Below are 19575 nucleotides of genomic sequence, written 5' to 3'. Positions count from 1 at the left end.
CAACGTCAACATCTTCATTTTTTTTTTCACATTTATGCGAAACCTCCCACCAAAGTGTAGAAACGACATTAAACTCGTAGGAACAAGTTCTTCAAATCATTTCACTTCATCTTGCCATTGTGGTGTTCAATTGGGTTGAAACTTTCATTCTCCTCGATTACATTTCTCATTAAGGTCAGTGTTTTCATTCATTAGTTATTGTTATGTGTCTTAAATGTTGTGTTTTTGCATTTTTAGTTTAATTTTGAGTTTTGTAAACTGCAAATTGTCATAACTTTTGGTATGAACCTCAAATGGAGATGCTTAAAAAAAAGAAAGGGGTTAGAAATGGGGTGACGAACATATTGGTCATTGTTTAAGGTATGTTTTTTTCCCTTAGAATGTTATCGAATTTTCAAAAATCCATAGTTTAAGGTATGGTTTTTAATTTTATTAGTATTTTTTAATGCTGTCAAAATGGGTTAGAACATGCAGACCAACTCGGCCCACCACGGGTTCGGGTCGGGTTGGGTTTGAAAAAAATAAATTTTTTTATATGAGTTAATTCTCAACCCTGGCTCACTTAGAACCTGGGTTAAACCCGTTGTGAGTCGGGTTGACTCATCAACTCACTTAGTTTAATTTAATTATTTATTATTTTGTGTTTTAATATTATTAGTTAACATTTTTTTATTGTATTGTAAATGAGAATAAGGAAAAATATGTTTCAAGAGAGCAAATTATTATAAATTTATCAATTCAAAAGTCTAATTTTATAAATGGATAAGTGACACAAAAATTATCAATATTATAAACTTATTTATTGGTTTTTTGAGTTTGCTTTAGAATTACATTTGAGTTGTATGCTAATTTTTTTTTATTTTGAATTGTCTTTAGAGTTTAACATCGTTTTAGAGTGAAATTATTTAAATTTGAATTACAAAAGAAAATGTATTTTTTTATTTAAAAAAGACTTAATTGCTTACTTGATCACTACATTTTGAGGTTTTTCTCTGTTTAGTACCCGCTTTTAAAAATGCATGTATTGCGTCCCCATGCGGTATAATTTGCACCAATCAAGTCCCTTCCGTTAAAGAGGAATAATCTTTCCAAATAGTCTGAAAAGTTTATTTTCGTCTTGGTAATATAAAGGCTTAAATGCTTACTTGGTCCCTATGTTCAGGGGTAATTTTCAGTTTAGTATCCGGTTTTAAAAGTGTAGACGTTTGGTTTCTATATTATCAAAATTGTATCAATTCAGTCTTATCTGTTTTGAGGGATTTAAATTGATAACGTTGAAGTCACTGTGCGTGTGAGTTGTACAAAAAAATGTAGACGTGGCATTTAGTTGACCTAGAATCAGTTAACGTTGCAGCCAACTGCTAACGGGAAACGCTCCTCGCTCTCCCTCCTTAAGAACTGCAACCTCATGTTGTCTGACGCCGGACAGATCGACATTTTGAGACACCAAGACTTTGTCGGAGAAGTCGTTGGAGTTGCATTTGCACCACACCGAGAACAGACCAATAGAAGCTCTGTTTTGTGGGAAAGCTTTAATTTTCCCACTGATACAGTCCCCCCTTTACATCACCCAAGGACATCACCCAACTTCTTCTTCCATTTTCATCACGCAAGGACATCATTTCATCACCTGCAATTCCAACACAATAAACACAACCCATCTACATTTTCACCCAATTCCCAACATCTTCCATGTTTCAAAAATGTACCCGAATACAGAAAAGATAGAATAACAGAGAAACCTTAATCAAGCAAATAAACTAAAAGATGCAGTAAACATGGGTATAGTATAAACAAAAAAATGTGCGCCCTCCTCATTATCTTCAAGAATATGTGATTTGGGCTGCTTGCGTGAACTGACTCTAGTAGTTGCGTGATTATGAGGCGCTGTCTGATGGCGTTTGGCGTGTGCCTTGGTGCTAGCGACAAGAGTGGTTGCCGCGGAGGTGGCGGCTGGATAGAAACTCACTAACCCCGGCAATGGTGGTTGTCGGAGTCTAGCTCCAATCTGGAGGCGGAGCTCTTAACTTTTTTAATGGCAGCTTTAATGGCATCCGTGAGATCTGTAAAATGGTTGTAAATTTGGTGGTGAGGGTTGCTTTGAGAGCAGATTGACGGTGACACAAACTAGTTTCTCTTGGTGTCGCGACCGTTGTTCTGGTTTTTGCTTCACAGGGTTTGAGACGCGAGGTTGGAGGCGAAGGAGACAAACTCACGATGCTTCAGTAACAGCGGCGCCTGGTGGCGCGACGAAGGCTGATGGACGAACCTGATTTGAGGGTTCCCTCTGCTTTGAAGGCGCGCTGGATCTAAACCGCAAGAGACGTGATTTTGCAGAGGTGGCGTCAATGGCTGCCATGGGGGCTCGTTGTTTCCTAATTACAGGTTGTGCGATGAAGACAGATGAGAATCTCGGCGGCGATGCGGCGGGGGAGCGGTAGTGCTGTGGCGATTTCGGTTGCGAGCAGCGGCGACAACCCTCTCCGACGAGGATTTTTCGCGTTTGCCGGCAACGGAGATGGTGAAGTTTGCTTGGGCAACCTGCAAATGAATATGTTGTCTCACTCCTTTTGTGCTTGGAGGAGATAAAGTTATTTTGTTGTGGGATGCTGGCTCTATTATCCATGCCCTTTGGTTCAGTCTCAACAAGTAGTGGTTGTGCACCGTCACCGAGCAGTGCGTCAAGATCTGAGCTGCTGTAACAGGTAACTTCAATCCCTTCTTTTTTGTCTCACGGGTGTTATCTTTTTTTTTACTGTTGCCTCCCTTGCGTAGGGGAAGATGGGAGACAACCTTGAAGTGGTGGTTGCCACATCAACTCATTTCAGGCCAACTAAACGACACATGACCATTTCTTACACACCTCACATGTATAGTAAGTTCAACATTATCTATTTTAACACCGTTAAACGAATAGGACTGAATTGATACAAATTTGAAAACATAGGGACCAAATGTCTACAATTTTAAAACTGGATACTAAACTGAAAATTACCTCTTAACATGAGGACGAAGTAAGCATTTAAGCCTAATATAAATTGCACCTGATCTTATTCTCCAAAATTATTTTTTAATTACAAAATCTTGAGATAATTCTTATTTAGTGTCTTTTCATACTTACATTTCTAAGCAATCCTATTTCTTTCTTTAAAGACGCATAGTCAAATTATAATTTTATAAAAAAAAATATAAGTTGTACTATATGGCCACCCGGTCAGCCAAGGACCGGGCGGCGACTAACCGTCGAACGAGAAAATGACCGACCGGTCTAGAAATTATTCTAAGCAATAATAGTCATTAATGGACAATTAATGAGAATAATAGTCATTGATTGACAATTAACAGAAATAAAGTCATTTATTAGTAATTAATGAGTCAAACGTAATAGTAAGCTCATTATAATATTTATAAATATATGTCTGACAAAAAAGGTAGGTAATTTAACTCATGGACTTGAGCGTCAGAGTGTCTTCTGCAGGCACTCTCTCCCACGGCTAGGACAAGGAGAAGAGTGAGAATAGCGTAACGTGGATTATAGACAACTTTGAATGCTTTGAGTTAGGAATCTCAGTCCTACCACCGTTAAACTTCATGAAAAAATCTTCATCTCTTAAAATTTATATCAAACACATAAATCAGTTCACAGTATTAAAACGTGAAAAGGGAAGTTGGTGTATGTTTGGTATATGTATATGTAGCAAGACCGTTTTCCTCTCTTGCAGAAGATGGTAGCAGAGGTGGTGGGAACGTATTTTTGATATTGGCAGGGTGTGCTCAGGTGGTTGGATCCACTTGCCAGCGGAACTCTGAAACTTATATTCAATGGCAGAAATGGCCATGTGGCTGCAGGAGTGACAAAGGCTGATGTTAAAAAGCCAAGGCTTTTGCATGAAAAGCTACGCATTTAGGAAATCATAAAAGATTTCTTTCTACCTCTGATACTACATCTTTTCGCGCAACACATCACTACGGAAGAACTCATCATCTCCCCTTCCTCATCCTCCTCTTTGGTCACTCTACCCCAGCAAAACCCAACCCGATTGGGGGGTCTACGCCATTTTCTGACAGGCTTCACACAAAGACAATGGCAACCTTTACCTCTCCTTCGGAGAATATCATTTCCAAGGCACCAAAGAAACTTCCCCAAAATTTAGCATTAGCAACTGGTGCTGACGCGGGTTAGTTGGGATAAAGAAGTTGGCCTCTTTCTGACTTAACTCAAGAAAATCTTAGTTGTTATTTAAATTTTTGCGTCATGATTTGCGAGCATTACATTAATTAGTCTAGAAAATGTTAACAATGATAATAAGGATTTAAAAACGTTATTTTCAAATGCTTGAGTTAATCAAGGATGTTGATGGTGCTTGTTCTCAGTTTCTTTGCCCACAGGAAAGAGATAAGGAAGCGAAAGATATAGCCCGGACAGACCTTGCTCTCCCTCCCCTCGGTCACAAGGCATTAAACACTAACATCAAATGTAATACATCATAATATCGATTCTTTATTTTGGTCTTCAAACATTGTTTGCCTTATCGTCCGACTTTATAACAAAATCCATTAATATTAATTGTTTAATGTCATAAATGTGTTAGTGTGATTTTTTAACACTTTTTTTTATCCTTTAAATTTGAATTATTATTTTTCTTCCGATGATAGGACTTTGCATACAAACCACTTGGCCAATTCGTGAACTCTCATTCGAGTCTCTTCGACCTAGGAAACGCTTCCGTATAAATTATTCTAAGCAATAATAGTCATTAATGGATAATTAATGAGAATAATAGTCATTGATTGACAATTAACAGAAATAAAGTCATTTATTAGTAAGTAATGAGTCAAACATAATGGTAAACTCATTATAATATTTATAAATATAGGTAATTTAACTCTAATTACTAATCTTTATTACAAAATTATTACACAAAGTTATGGACTTGAGCGTCAGAGTGTCTTCTGTAAGCACCCTCAAGGAGAAGAGAGAATAACATAACCTGAGTGATGAAGCAGATACCTTTGAATGCTTTGAGTTAGGGATCTCAACTCTACCGAAACATAAGTGTTTACCGAAACTCTATTAAAAAAATCGTTATATTAAGTCATCAATTTTTTATACTTTTAGTTAAATATTTGTCATAAATTTTCTTATGTTATAATTACTTATTTAATTTTAAATAAAAAATTAAAAAACTTATTTAAATTTTAATTCTTTTGTGAATTTAAATACTTTTAATTAAATTTTTATTAAAATTTTTTATTAAATATTTAAAATGTCTATATTTTGTTTAACTGAGTCGTTATCATTTATTGTGATGGAGTAACTAATTAGTTTTACCGTCTTAAATATAATACTTTGAACTTAGAAAATTAATTAATAATATTTTAGAATTTTATAAATATATAAAACAATGACTATTTTTAAAAATAATTAGTATTTTATAAATTTTATTATATTTTATTTAAAATTATTAAATCAAATGATCATGTAATTTTAATTAATGATAAAAGTTCAATTAAAAGTATAAAATTTTTTAAAAGTCCAATTAAACAACAAATTTTAGTAAAAACTTTAAACTTGATTAACTTTTTTGTTATATTTTCTATGCATGTATATAAACGTTCACAGTACAAAACAATCATTTTATTATAAGGCAATCATAATCTGAATTAACAATGAAACATATAAAAAAATTTGATTACTTGATCTAATCAGATTTTTTAATTGAAACTTATTATCAAACTTAAAATCATTGCTTAAATTATAACTAATTTCTGTCATACTTTTTAATGTTGAGAGGAGTAGAGAAGAGAGAGAAAAAGATGGCAGGGGAGAGAGAGAAAAAAGTACAGTCATTACGGAGTTAACTCTGTTTCTGTCAATTAAAAGGAAGAGATTTGATTGGTGCAAATTATATCACATGGGAACCCAATACATGCATTTTTAAAAGCAGATACTAGACAGAAAAAAAACCTTCCAATGTAGAGACCAAGTAAGCAATTAAACCTTTAAAAAAAATTGTAATTAAGTCAACCAATGAGCCAACCCGTTTAACCCATCAACCCATGATGGGTCGGACTGGGTTCAAATTTTTTTCGACTCGCTAATGAATAAGCGAGGTTGGGTTGACTCGCTAAGTAGTCAACCCTTGGTGGGCCGAGCCAGATTGGGCTGGGTGACCCATTTTGACAGCACTAGTATTTTTCACCAATTTTTCTATACTTTGCACTTTTATTTTAGATACACATACAACTAAAATTATGAAAATTTTGTAGTGTATTATTGTATTATATATTGATGTAGAAATTAAATAAAATAAGAGGGTGTAGAAATATATAAGAAATTAAATTTCTTATATATTGATTGTAGTGTGATATTATCAATATACTTTTTTCTTTATTTAATTGGTGTAGAAATTAAATAAGAGGGTGTAAGAAGTAAAATGGGAGTAAATTAAATGAAATAAAATAAAAGATGGAGAGAGAAGGTGAGATAGAAGGGAATTAAAGATTTAAATAGATTTAGTTTGAAAAATATATTATTATAAATGAGGAGGTATTAGAGATAAAGTTGGGTTGATTTATAACTATTAAGATACAAAGAGAAGGGAGTAATTATGGTTAGAAACTCTAGAAACTCAAAATCAAAGATAGAAGCAAAGAAGAGAGAAGTTTGGAAGAGAAGAGAAAGAGCAACAAAAACCCTTAGTGCAAAGAAAGATTGATCGTGTTTTGGAATTGTAGATAAAACCTTAGGATTGACCTAGGAAAGTTTACCTTTGTTTTGTTTGTTGTTGTATGCCATGAATTATTGATTATCTTAATTGGGTAATTCTGATTTTGATACATGGGTGCATGATTTTGGGTATGGTTATCTATGGTTGTTGTTGAAAAAGAGTTTGTGTATGCATGGAGATAAAATTTTAACACACTGGATTTTCTTACGAATGTATGTATAATTTTGTTGAGTTATCCTAAAATAGAGTTTAATACTAAAGGGAAACAAATTCATGATAATGTGTTTTATCGTATAAATATACCGTATAAATATGGTATGATAAACATGTGTAGAAATTTTGGGTTGAAATCTGTATAATAATAAATTTTAGATGATTCTTTTGATATATTATGTATATATGAGTGTGAATCTATGTATATACAAGAAGTATACACATGTACGATGTCTTAAGATAATCGAGACCTTAAAATAATCTATTATTTGGGACCTTAGTGTAAACTACTCTTAGCGTGTGCAATTTCACGCGTGAGAGAAACAGAAATAACAATAAGTAATTATATTTACAGAACTAAATGCAATAGAAATGCTAACACCGTTAAAAAGGTTATTTACCAGAAACGCTAGAGAAACGGCGTCGTGTCGTGTGGTTTGGGGCGTGTTGACGAGGCAAACGGAGTCGCCGGCTGAGGATTTGATAGAAAGAAAGAAAAAGGTTTCGTTTTTCATGATTCATTCTTCTTCCCAAATCGAAATCCTACAACTTTTTCACTCCAATCTTTCGAATCCCTTTTGAAGTTCCTTCGCTGATCCCTCTCTCTGCTCGCGCTAACCTCGTACTCTCTCTCAGGTCATTTTTCTCTCACTTTGCATCATTTTAACTCGCAATATGTATGCTGTATAATACCGTCAAAAGTTCTTCCTTTTCACTTCCTCCACATTGCTCTCGCTCTTATCGACAATTTGCGTCTTCTGGGTATTTCGTAATTGTAGTGGTTTAGTTGCGATTATTACACTTTATGATAATAATATTTTATCATTATGTTTTTTAATTGCTTATTTATCGTAATGTTTCGTATTGTGCTTTACCTTTTTCCTTAAATCACGCGCTGTCCCATTTCCACCACTTATGTGCATTTAGAGTTAGAAATATTATGAGATAGACCTAAATTTGAACTGGTTAGCATCGTGCTGCCACTGATTGCGAGAGCGGTAATAAGTGATTTTGTGTGATCTTCATTTTCGGTGAAGGTGAGTTTGAAGTGAAGTGATTTTGATTGCCTGATTGAGTACTCTTATTTTGAAAGTAAGTTTATAGTATTAAATTTTCGGCTTAGCACATAAGTTGTTACATATATTTTTTCCAGTTGTAGTTATACGAGAACAAAGTTGATTTTGAAGCATTGTAACCGGACACGTCAATGTTTTCCAAAATCATGTTTGTTCTGCGCAGACCAGTGTCTGGGGAGCTGAAATGCTCCCCCATACTACAAGCAATTCCACGTGCCTACAATCACATTTGATACTTGATTGAGGCTCTGCTTCTGAGTGTCTTCCTTTTGAGCTTAACTTGCGTGATTTGATGAACTTAGAGGGCTCGTTGGTCTGTTGGGTTTTGTCTTTCTTAGATGCAGATTGGTCCTAATTCTAGGTATTGCTAATAAATTAATAATTATCGTGTCTTGCTAGTGCTTAATTTAGATGCCTTGTTATTGACATTTTCTAGCTTGCTTTATTGCCTGTTTGCTTATATATTATTGTCTTTTTTAATCTGGATTTTTATGGGGTTTCAGATGGCTGCGAATTCTGGGAACATGTCATTTGCATCGTCTCAATCTGGTTCACAGGCCCATGGGGATACTGATTCTGTTCACGTTGCAGTGTGTTCCCTTTGTGATAAGGCCCTATCACATGATAATAAGATGGCAAGCGATCTTGCTAGCCATGGTGTGTGCGGCGATTGTAAATTTTTGTTACTTGAAGACTTTGGGAATCATACATTTACCCAAAGTTCACGAAGGAGGCTTAGAGGAAGATTCAGGCGCAACAGTTCTGAATCCGTGGATAATAGTTTCTCACAGCAGATCCCTCATGTGCATAGTATGGTGAGACAATATGAATCACTTACCTCTGGAGAGGATGATCAACTTGTGGATGGTGACACCCCTGCTTGGTCAATGCAATATGTTAGTACACACACTACCCCAAGTGGGTCTAGAAGGTGGAGGCATGTTCTGTCTGACACTGACAGTGATGGTTTTGATAATTGGACTTCTCTTTATGGTGAAAATGAATCAAGTGTGAGTTTTAGACGGTACAGGGTTCCCCATGATGATGAGATAGAGTCTTTCTCTGCTTATGGAGGCGACTCAGATATTTCTATGGATACTCATAGTTTTGTAGGCACTGGACTCTTTAATTTACCAGATGAGGGAGATGAGGGAGATGAGTTCGATAGTGACACTGACATTGATCCAATGCATGCTGGCCATGGCCAATGGATTTCAGATGAAGATGATGAAGAAGAGGATGCAGATGGGGAGGTGGAGGAGGAGGAAGAAGAAGAAGAAGAAGAAGAAGAAGAAGAAGAAAATGATGATGATTATGATGAAGAGGAGGAGGATAGGGAATGGGAATTAGCTGAGGCTGAGGAAGCTGAAGCCACAGCCCGCCTTCAAATTTTTTTCACCTCAAGTCCAAGTGAGAGCGCAGATCGCAACAATTGGGAACAGAGGTTTAATTCTACTGAATCTGAGGGAATGTTTAGCCATATAATCAGGGATACTTGGCAAGCTTTTGAGGATGTTGATTTACCTCATGGAGCAAACTTTGGGGATTATCTTGATGCTAGACGTTTCGAAGATCTACTTGAGCATCTTGCTGAGAATGACAACTCAAGACGAGGAGCACCTCCCGCGGCCGTGTCTTTCACGAAAAATCTGCCACGTGTAGTCATTGGCAAAGAACATGAGAAGCATGATGAACTAGTTTGTGCCATTTGCAAGGATGTCCTGGCACCTGGCACTGAAGTAAATCAACTTCCTTGTTCTCACCTTTATCACATTGATTGCATTTTGCCATGGTTGAGTGCACGGAATTCATGCCCTCTTTGTCGTTATGAGCTTCCAACCGATGATAAGGATTATGAAGAAGGAAAGCAGAACATTGATGGTAGAAATGTGATCCATGAGAGGCAGCAAATGGATGTAATAGATGATAGTTCCTCTGATGTTTCTGATGGAGATGAGTTGAATGAAGAGAATGGTAGTAGTCAAGATGTTAGCTCAGGTTCTACAGCAATTTCTTCTACAAGAAGAAGTGGTAGAGGAAGATGGCTTTTTCTTGCTGCAGCTCCAATTGTTAGTTTAGTGGGCATTGTTCTTGTATTGTGGTTAGGCAATAACTCTGAAATTGAGGGAAATAGACATCTGGGCAGTCATTACTTATCCAGGCAAAATCAACATGCTTATGCATCTCCAAACCAGAGGGATAGTAGAAGCAGAAGATGGTGGTGCCCATTTTAAGTATTTCTTGAATTGTTTATGAATAATGCCTCCAGATGGCCACTTGGGATGAAATTTTTAACTGACTCATGGCGTGCCATGTCTCCTCACCAATTCAAGAAGACATGTACAGATTTTAGTTTGTAATACCTTATCTGTTTTCTGACACTCTTGTTTCCTTTCTTTCCTTGTTTGTGCTTCAATGACCCAATGTCTGAATATTTGGTGACCTTTCGTTGATGATTCAGTGTGTTGGACTTATATCAGTCATTCAATTGACTGAAATTTCTTAGCTTGGAAAGCACCATTATCGCTACTATTATTATAATCCTATTCATTGCAAACTTTCCCAACTACTGAGTCCACATGTGGCAGGTTTTATCAGCTCCATAACTAATAAACACAACTCCCTGTAAATTGAATTTTGCGTGGCTCGTTTAGATTACAATACTGCAGCATTGCTTTTGTTGCGTCCGATTTACACATTTGTTACGTACTTTCTGCCATGGCTGAGGCTAACACCCTCTTTCTTAAAGATTTCTCGCGCTTCAGCTACAGATTGAACTTTCGTTTAGAATTTCAATAACAAAAACATAATCTACATTTTTTTCGGAAAACATGATCAAGGATTAATGTTTCTAAGTATACACAAATTAAGTCGACTTATCGAACCCTTGTGGTCCAGTTTTAAACCTTTTGGTCTGATCATCTAAATAATCAAGCCTAATTTTAAGTTTAGATTTATTTATTAAATTAAATAAATGACGGTACATGAACAATTAACCAAGTAACTTAGTATAGTAGGAATCATGTCATTGTATACTTTTTTATCAAGATTAATCCTTAGCATAACATTTGCTCCACATTTAATATATCAAACAAATAGAGAAAATCAATTAAAATATGTTTTAAGAAATTTATTTATTTATTATAATATTTAATAATAATTCAAATTATTGCGTCAATTTTTATAAAAAATGCGATGCAACAACGTCCATGTTTTCACTAGTTGTCATAATAAATTCTTAATATATTTTAGATGTGTTTTCACAAACATTTTCATTTTCCTATAAATTAAAAGTAGAAGGAAGTTTCCTTTGTCTAATTGAGTAAAGTCAAATCCTTAAATGATGCACTGAGTTAATTAACCCATGATAAGTTTAGAAAAGCTTTTTCACAAGTATTTTCAAGAAAAAAAATCAGTTTTTCGATAAACTAAGTAATTTGTGTATAAGTCGATTTATAAAAGTTATTCCTTTTTAGTTTCTGCAACTATACATAAGCTAATTTTATTTACAAAAAGAAAAACTGATTAGATTTTTTTTTTCTATTAGTTTTCTCTTAAAAATTACATAGACAAATTTCTTCTGAGCAACCTCATGAAGTCATGCTACTCACGAACAATGACATCATAATTATTGTTCATCGGTGGACCATACTGTGTGTGAACAAGCACAACTACCAGTTAGAGAAGGTAAATACGGTCTGCTAGAGTGTCAATAGTTTCTGAAATTGAAAATTAACTGTGTAATAAAGTATTGAAAAATTGTTCTGCATCAAAGACTGTTACCATAGCTCTTCTAATCTAGATACCGCTTTATGTGTACAAGTTATCCATCTACAAATGGAAAGAGTTTACTACGACCAGTTATGACAAAAAACAATTCTCTTTTGATGCAACAACAAAGTTTGTCCTTCCTGTGATTTAGCAACTGGAAAACAAATTGAGAGATAATGTTGGGTACGGTGTGCCCTCTGTTCAGGCATATAGCATGTGAAGATAATTATTGATGATTCGTCTCTATCATTATAATAATGCATTGAAAAAAGTCAAAAACATTCTTGTGCAATGCTGCAGAATGGGTTCTCCAGACCATTTTGGAATTGTTAATAGACCAACGGTTTAAAACAAATGATCAAACTTTGAAGTGTTTTCCAGCTCTTATCAGCTATACCTCCCTAATATGCGTACAACAATCAGTAGACAGCAACCATGTTCATTTTGATCATTATATAATATATATGTTAACGTTTCTCCACTAATATAAACATCACATGAACTAAATGAATAGGACTAAAATACAAAATCATGTAAAGCCATGAGGGCTCTCTACAGTCTCAGAAAAGTATGTATAGAAATAGAATAATCCATCCTGCCATAGAGATTATAGCAAATATATGAACCCAAAACAGTACAGCTGCTGCATCCCTTCCACATCCTCTTAAATTAGCAACAGCACCTGTGAGCAAGGAAAATATGAGTGTAAAAATCAACAGAAAGAATACTTGTCCGTAAAAAACCAACTTAACATTTTTTTGCTATTTGTTAACTAGTTTATATCAACAATCTTGTTTACAAAGGACAAAATTCGTTGGAGCAGCTAAAAAGCCAAAGCAGTAACTACTTATGAGCTTTCCATTCTGGCAACCCGATAAGAACCTCTGTTGTGCTAGTTATGTATGTGCTAGTTATCGAACATGTATAAAAGTTTGTACTTTTAACTCCTATAAGATTTTATAGATAAGTCTCTACCATAAAGGGTTAGGGGAGATTTGTGTGGTATACCTGCAAGGACAGATGTTGGCATGGAATGCTGAAGGAGCAAGACAAATCGAAACATCTTATCGTCAGGGGGAAGAAAACCAAACTTGTCAGCCAACATGACAATCCCAATTCCAACAGGAGGCACTAAAAGTAACCGGGCAAAAATAATAGCAGCAGTTGTTCGAAAACCAAGTCTTGAACTTCCAGGTCCTGCAGCCAAGACAAAATGGTTCATTTAGATGCTTCAATCAAAAAGGTCATTTGACTCTTACAAACATGTAAAGCGACAGTTATTAATATAATGAGAACATTAGGACATAAGTTTACCATCAATAAGGTTGCCTCCTAGAGCCAACAGAATGCAAGGAATCATGGCCTCCCTGATCACCAAAGGAACTATTAGAATGTGTTTGCTGTAATAGCATCTTAAGGATTCCTAAATAACTTCTATCTCGGAAATAATAAAGATACTTAGACTTTAGTCCCACAACACATTTTTGAAGTTCATTGGATTTGACTTATTATAATTAAGGTTGAAAAATGTTTACAGTATTTTGTTGAGAGAAAAAAGATGGAGGAAGACAGAATGTCCTCTTCTATAGACATACCCAAGAATCATGCAGCTGTCGGTGAAGAAGAACAGTGGAGCATCAGGTGTAAAGATCAGTTTCTTGAAAAATGGGACTGCCCCAAGTACCATGGCAAGGATCTGCAAAACATATGCAATACTTCAATCAAAATCAATTCCATTAGTATGCCAACATGACGCTGGCTTATTTACCACAATACCAGTAAACTAGTTCACAAACATCTACTTTAACAAGTGAAGTGTGAAGTATTTACTCTGCAAATTTGATTATTATGAAAGCAGGCAAAACCTTCAGGAAATCAAGATTTAGTGTAAAGATGTGTTTCTGTAATTAATGTATCAGATTTTGCAGAAAATACATCATAGGTAAGTTACATAACCCTATCAGGACAACAAAGTAAGCTACAACCTCCATATACATGTTGACTCAAAACAAAGAGGAGTTGAGGAGTGTCAGATTTCAACTCAAAACCAATTGACATTAAGAAAAGTGGCCCAACCAATATATAAGTTACACCCAAAGATTTGAGTGAGGCAATATGAGACTTTCTAATAAGGAGAATCCAGAATATAAAATGAAAAAAGATAAACCAAATATGATAAGGTCAATTAAAAAAAGCTTACTGATGCAATGATAGGGGGTTGAAGAATTTGCTTAAGCTTTAACTTCTCATATAGATACGGCAATAAGTTTTTAATCTGCACCAACAAACAAATGTTAACCTCATACAGGCCAAATAGTGAAATTTTAAAAGTCGAGCCTGAAAGATATAAGAAAGAAATTTTCAAATCAAAAATGCATGTCCAGAAAAATCCCAGAACATAATGAAGAAAATACCATGAAACAATATAAACACTAATTTTTACACAAAATTAGTCATGTATACTAGAGTACAGAATGGTACAAATGTCATCATTGCATGGCACAATAGTCAAGTGTCATAACAAAAGTGTAAAGAGAAGGGGGAAATGCAGACTTAGATTATATGTAAATATACTTGTGAAAATTATATCATCAGTATCTAAATGGATATCACCTTAAAACACAGAAACTATTCTCCTCTCAGAAAAGAAGAAGAAGAAGAAGAAGAAGTAAAACTCACCTCCCACTTCTTTGATGTATTTTGAGATGTTGTACAGACCCCCTCTTCCCTAGTGAGCAACGGAACTTGTTCAGGTGTAGTATCACCCATAGGGGTGCTCTTTAAGGGAAGACTTTCATTATCAATATCAAATGTGCCTTCTGGAGGAGGTGCCAACATATTAAATACATATGTATATAGGATGATAGCACCAACCTAGGACAAATGAGAACAATACCTCCCAATTAGTACTAGGTTTATATCTAGAACAATATTGAACATAATGAAAAAATGACTAAGAAGTAAATCAACTGTAGGTGAATAAACAAGATATCAACAGTAGTCAGCGAGACTTTGAGAACCTACCCACTGGCCAAATGATATATAGGCAGTTCCATCTTTGGTACACTTTTCTGAGTCACCAAAGGGATTGGATGGGTCTCGACATAAAGCAGCAAGCAGAACAAGTGGAACATTCCCAATATTCCCTGAGTAATAAAAGCAATGTTAGGATTCGAGAAAAAGCAAAAACAGATGGATTCAAAACAACTCCTTCACTAAAGATGAAGGTGTCCATGACCCGGTCCAAGACTCAAGATTTGAAAAAGGTCCGCTCAGGATTGGCTTACCAATTCCAATTTGTACAATTGTAAACTTGAAGAAAGGGTACGGAGGACGGATGATGGTGGCAACAATAAAACCAATGAGTGAGCCTGCTGCGGAACCCAGAACAACATTCATAGGAATAAACCACCTGCATATTGTTCAAGATTAATGATTTGAGGTGTGTGTGTGAAAAATAATAGAAAAGGGAAAATAAAAGTTTTGGAATTTCAGCACTAGTTATCAAAGCTTACCAATCAAGCATCTTCTGCAAGGTCACAGCTTGTCCCAATTGGGAGAATATCAAGCAAGGTAGCAACAGTGTAAACACCAGCTGCAAGAACCAAGAAGAGGGTGTGTGAGAATTTGAGGTCGCATCACATATTACACACACACACATACACATACATACCCCATTCAAAAGCTTTCTTCCAGAAGCATGCAGAATGTCAACATACTTGGAAGCCATAAGGAGTCCCAAAGCACACATGGTGAACACTTTAACTATGGGCATCACAGCAATTCTTATTGACCCCAACAGAGATTCTCCTCCTGCACCCTCATTCTGCAGGGCCAACAAAATCCTCTCCACCGCTGCCATAGCTACTTTTCACCAGCAAATTCAATCTGAAGCGGTTCTGGATAAACAAGAAAAAAGCCCTGGATTGAAAAATATAACATTTACAAATGCAATATACCAACAAAATTCAATAACAAAAAAAAACATAAAAAAAGAAACTTTCAAAATCTTTAAGTTTACCACATGCAATTCGTGAAGAAGTGTCGAAGATCTTGGTCATGGGCTGACCCTGGTTCAAACAAAAAATTTCATGGTATGGGGTTCAGTGGTGTATGTGTCCAGCTACAACACGTGAATATGAATATGATTCTTTCACTTTCAGTTTTTGTTCTCTCTCTCTCTCTCTTTCTCTCTCGCCCACATATGAACACACTCAAAATCAAATCTCAAGTGAAATCAATTTTTTTAAGAAACAGAAGACAATAAATAAAATAAAATCTGCTGTTGTCTCGGATTCTTTTTAGAATATAGTTTCATATTTTTTTAAATAATAAAATAGATTCCATATTAAAAGACTGAAAAGTAAATTAAATTGGAGAAAAGAAAAAACATCCATGTTATATGTTCGCCGGTTGTATTCAACGACGTGTGATCCCTATTAATATTAAAATTAAAAAAAAAACTTATTCACAAAATTAACAAAATATTAGATGAATCAAATAAAAATAATTAAGAAAAAGTTTTTAAGTTAATAAAAGAAAAAAAGGGAAATACACTATATAAAATATAATTTTGAATATGAAAATTTACAAAAATTAAAACCAAAGAAAAAAAATTTACTCTTTTTAATTTTGGAGAAATATTTTTTAAGAATCTGCAAAAAATAATTTATTTTCTTATATTTTAGTGTTAAAATATAACATTTTTATGGTCTAAGAAAGAGGAATAAATATATTGTGGTTCTACACGCAATGTGGTTGAATTTTAATGGGATTGATTTAGAGTTTAGGAGAATCTGAAAAGCAGGGAACTCCACATGTCGCTCTACATTAACGTCAATTTTACAACAAGAGAATTCAAAAGATATATAATTGTACATTATTAATTTTGAAATAATCATTGACTTTATAAATGTGTATAGAAATTATAAATATTTGTTAGCATGATATCATGTTGAAATTTATAATTTAGATGATATTAATTTCAGTTTGAAAATTCTTTTTATTGATATTAATTGAAAATTAACAAAAGAAATCCTATCACATAAAAAAATTTATTTTGATTCATACGAACTGAAACAATAATGGCTTATATTGATTAAAGGTAACTTTAACCGATACCAATTCAGAAAAACTCTTATTAATGTTAACTAAAAAATTCTTATAAAATTTAATCCACAAATAATCTTAACTAACATAAACTAAAAAATATTATTAAATAGTATTTTTAATTGTTAAATATGTTTAATATTACAACAATATGTTGTGTTGATTGACAATAGAAATACTTTATCCGTATGAAAGAAAAAAGTTAATTAGTTTAAAGTTTTTATTCCTTATAAAACATTTTTAAAATAAATCAAAATTTTCTATATATAATAAAAAAAATTATCCACTCACGTATTAAAATTTTCTATATCTTTAAAAGAAACTACTCAGAAATTTATAACTTACTACGTAAGTTTTCTATATCATTAAAAGAAACTACTCATAAATTCTTTTAACTTACTTGTAACGGATCTATAATATGATATTAGAAGAAAGTTAATACTAGTGTGTTAGTATCTCTTAATGCATATGATAAGTATAAATATTTTATAATTAAAATTTATAACAAATAGTTTTGTTCTTAAGAAATCTATTTGTTTTTAATTTAGCTCTTTACTAAGGTGTGATTCATAATTTCTTGATGTATTAATCTAAGTTGTAAACAATGTGTAAGTCTTTTCTCTCATGTGAGGTTAATCTTATGCGCTTATTGACTTTGTTAGTTTATATATATATATATAATCCAATAATATCTTAAATATAATATTAAAGATAACTAAGTTGTTGGTCGTATCTCTATCTATCAAGTTATATTATATTATGATACGAAATTAGTTTTTAACTACTTGTTTTTTATTTTAAAATATTAAACTTCAGTTAAAAAGTAAAGGTGAAAAAGATTGATAGAGAGAATTAGATGTTTTAAAAAATTGTTGTAGACAAACTTTTAAATTCGCTTTGGTTTGAGGAAAGTTATTAAAACGTTATAATTCAAGATTGTTATATTCTAACGAATATATAAAAAGATAATAGTTTTGTTAAAAGAATATTGAAATCTGATTTAGAAATAAAGATGAAAATGATAGATTAGAAAAAATACGGTGAAGAAATCTTGAAAACACTTTAATGAAGAAAAAAAAATCTTGAAAATTCTATTAAAGAATAACGTCTAAAAGAACTTTTATTTAGAATGATGAAGCAATTTTATCACAATCTTTTGCTTCTTTAGAGGGTTAGCATATGCTTCGGGTAATGGATGAGATGGAGATAAAAGAAAACGAAAGAAAAGGAAAGTGGGATAAATAAAGTAAATATTTGATGGTTGGAAGAGAAACCGACGTAAAAATTATAAAATATTATTATTTTCAAAATATTAATGAGTTAAAATTAAATAAATTATTTAATTATAAAGTTATTTTTACATTTATTAATTATGAAGCTAGTTTTTTTTTTTTTAAATGTCACTTTTCTTTCTCATTTGAGTAGAAAGCAGAAAATATGTAAATCTAATTAAAAGGAAATCATTTTTGTCATTTTGCAAAAGAACAAAAAATATGGTACCATGTTTGTTTTCGGTACAATTATGTTTTGTCTAAAAGATTTAAATTGGTTCTAATTTTTTTTTCAAATAGATCCTTATTTTAAAAATAAAATATAATTTGGTTATTTCCATATACTAACAACATAATGTGTGATTTACAAGTAATTTTTATTTTATTTTTAATTAAAAAATTGTCACATGTTAAATCAATTTATATTTAAGAATAATAATAAGTTATAAGCATAGTCTATCTACTACCTCGCTTGTAATAAAAAAAAAGTTAATTTGTTTGGTTAACACTATCTACGTGTCATTCTGTGATTGGTCAATGTTGGTGTTTATGATTGTTATTATTGATTGTGAAGTAATTTTAGACCAATCACAGAATAACACTTAAATGATATAAAATGTTGTAAAAAAAATATTGTTAAAGTATCATTATCCTTTAAAATATAATGACAAATTTTTTAAAACATGTAAAATATCCATTCTATTTAAAAAAATATTTTATAAATTTTTAAAATAAAATCTAAATAAAATTAAAAATATATAAAATATAAATTAAATTAAATTAAATTTTAATTAAACTTAATCTTATAAAATATGAGTTAAATTATAGTTTTAACTAAATTTACTTGATATGAATTAAATTTTTATTTTTATTTTTTTATGAGTAACATAAATATATATAATATAATATTCATACTTGATGCGTATATTAAAGAATTCTCTTCTGCTTTAGATTTATGTATACATGTTTAACATGTGCACCTCACCATTTCTTCTCTTAATATTGGCCTTGTCATGTTATCATTACAACTTTTTCTCTGATACAAAAGCAGTATCAAAATTATATCATAATTCCGTCACAACATTATGACTCATTTCTTTAAATTTCTCTAATATCTTAAAATAACTCTACCAATATGGTCACAAACTTGTCTACTTATTTCTCCATCAGTATATTTGAGGGTCTCATTATATATAAAGTGTCCCATAGTACACCATTAACTAGCATAGTACCTTTGGAACAAATGTGAAAGCAACAACCCTAATTTTTTTGTCATACAGTTAAACACTATTAAACTCCAAATCAATACTCACAAACGCACAGTTCAAACCTGACAACCAAATTATATTCATATAAATCATATATTAATATTTTTATTAAAATTTACATTTTAATTAAATATTT

The 19575-nt window shown here is 32.8% G+C and overlaps 2 protein-coding genes across 4 annotated transcripts; one reads left to right on the top strand and one right to left on the bottom strand.

Moving 5' to 3' along the window:
- The first annotated feature begins 7262 nt into the window (after positions 1 to 7262).
- Positions 7263 to 10586, top strand: LOC108326981 (uncharacterized). 2 transcript variants are annotated; one of them, XM_017560624.2, is made up of 2 exons: positions 7263 to 7580; positions 8524 to 10586. In XM_017560624.2, exon 2 carries the CDS (start codon positions 8524 to 8526, stop codon positions 10252 to 10254), a length of 1731 nt encoding a protein of 576 aa, XP_017416113.1. In that variant the 5' UTR covers positions 7263 to 7580; the 3' UTR covers positions 10255 to 10586. The 2 variants fall into 2 exon arrangements, with proteins under 2 accessions (XP_017416113.1, XP_017416114.1); XM_017560625.2 differs by lacking the exon at positions 7263 to 7580 and adding an exon at positions 7627 to 7981.
- A 1628-nt stretch (positions 10587 to 12214) lies between these two features.
- LOC108327753 (protein PIN-LIKES 6) lies at positions 12215 to 16049 on the bottom strand. 2 transcript variants are annotated; one of them, XM_017561448.2, is made up of 11 exons: positions 15813 to 16049; positions 15465 to 15712; positions 15307 to 15386; positions 15079 to 15203; positions 14816 to 14937; positions 14471 to 14665; positions 13992 to 14066; positions 13387 to 13487; positions 13106 to 13158; positions 12800 to 12988; positions 12215 to 12473 (listed from the first exon to the last, which is right to left on the bottom strand). In XM_017561448.2, the coding sequence occupies exons 2-11, from the start codon at positions 15651 to 15653 to the stop codon at positions 12352 to 12354; spliced, it is 1251 nt and encodes a 416-aa protein (XP_017416937.1). In that variant the 5' UTR covers positions 15654 to 15712; positions 15813 to 16049; the 3' UTR covers positions 12215 to 12351. The 2 variants fall into 2 exon arrangements, with proteins under 2 accessions (XP_017416937.1, XP_017416938.1); XM_017561449.2 differs by having other exon boundaries at positions 15465 to 15690; positions 15813 to 16037.
- Between the last annotated feature and the right edge of the window lie 3526 nt (positions 16050 to 19575).

Source organism: Vigna angularis, chromosome 2, assembly GCF_016808095.1.
Source record: "Vigna angularis cultivar LongXiaoDou No.4 chromosome 2, ASM1680809v1, whole genome shotgun sequence".
In the NCBI taxonomy this organism is placed as follows: Eukaryota; Viridiplantae; Streptophyta; class Magnoliopsida; order Fabales; family Fabaceae; genus Vigna; species Vigna angularis.
Note: the sequence above shows the minus strand (reverse complement) of the source record. Positions and strands in the feature narration are given on the sequence as shown.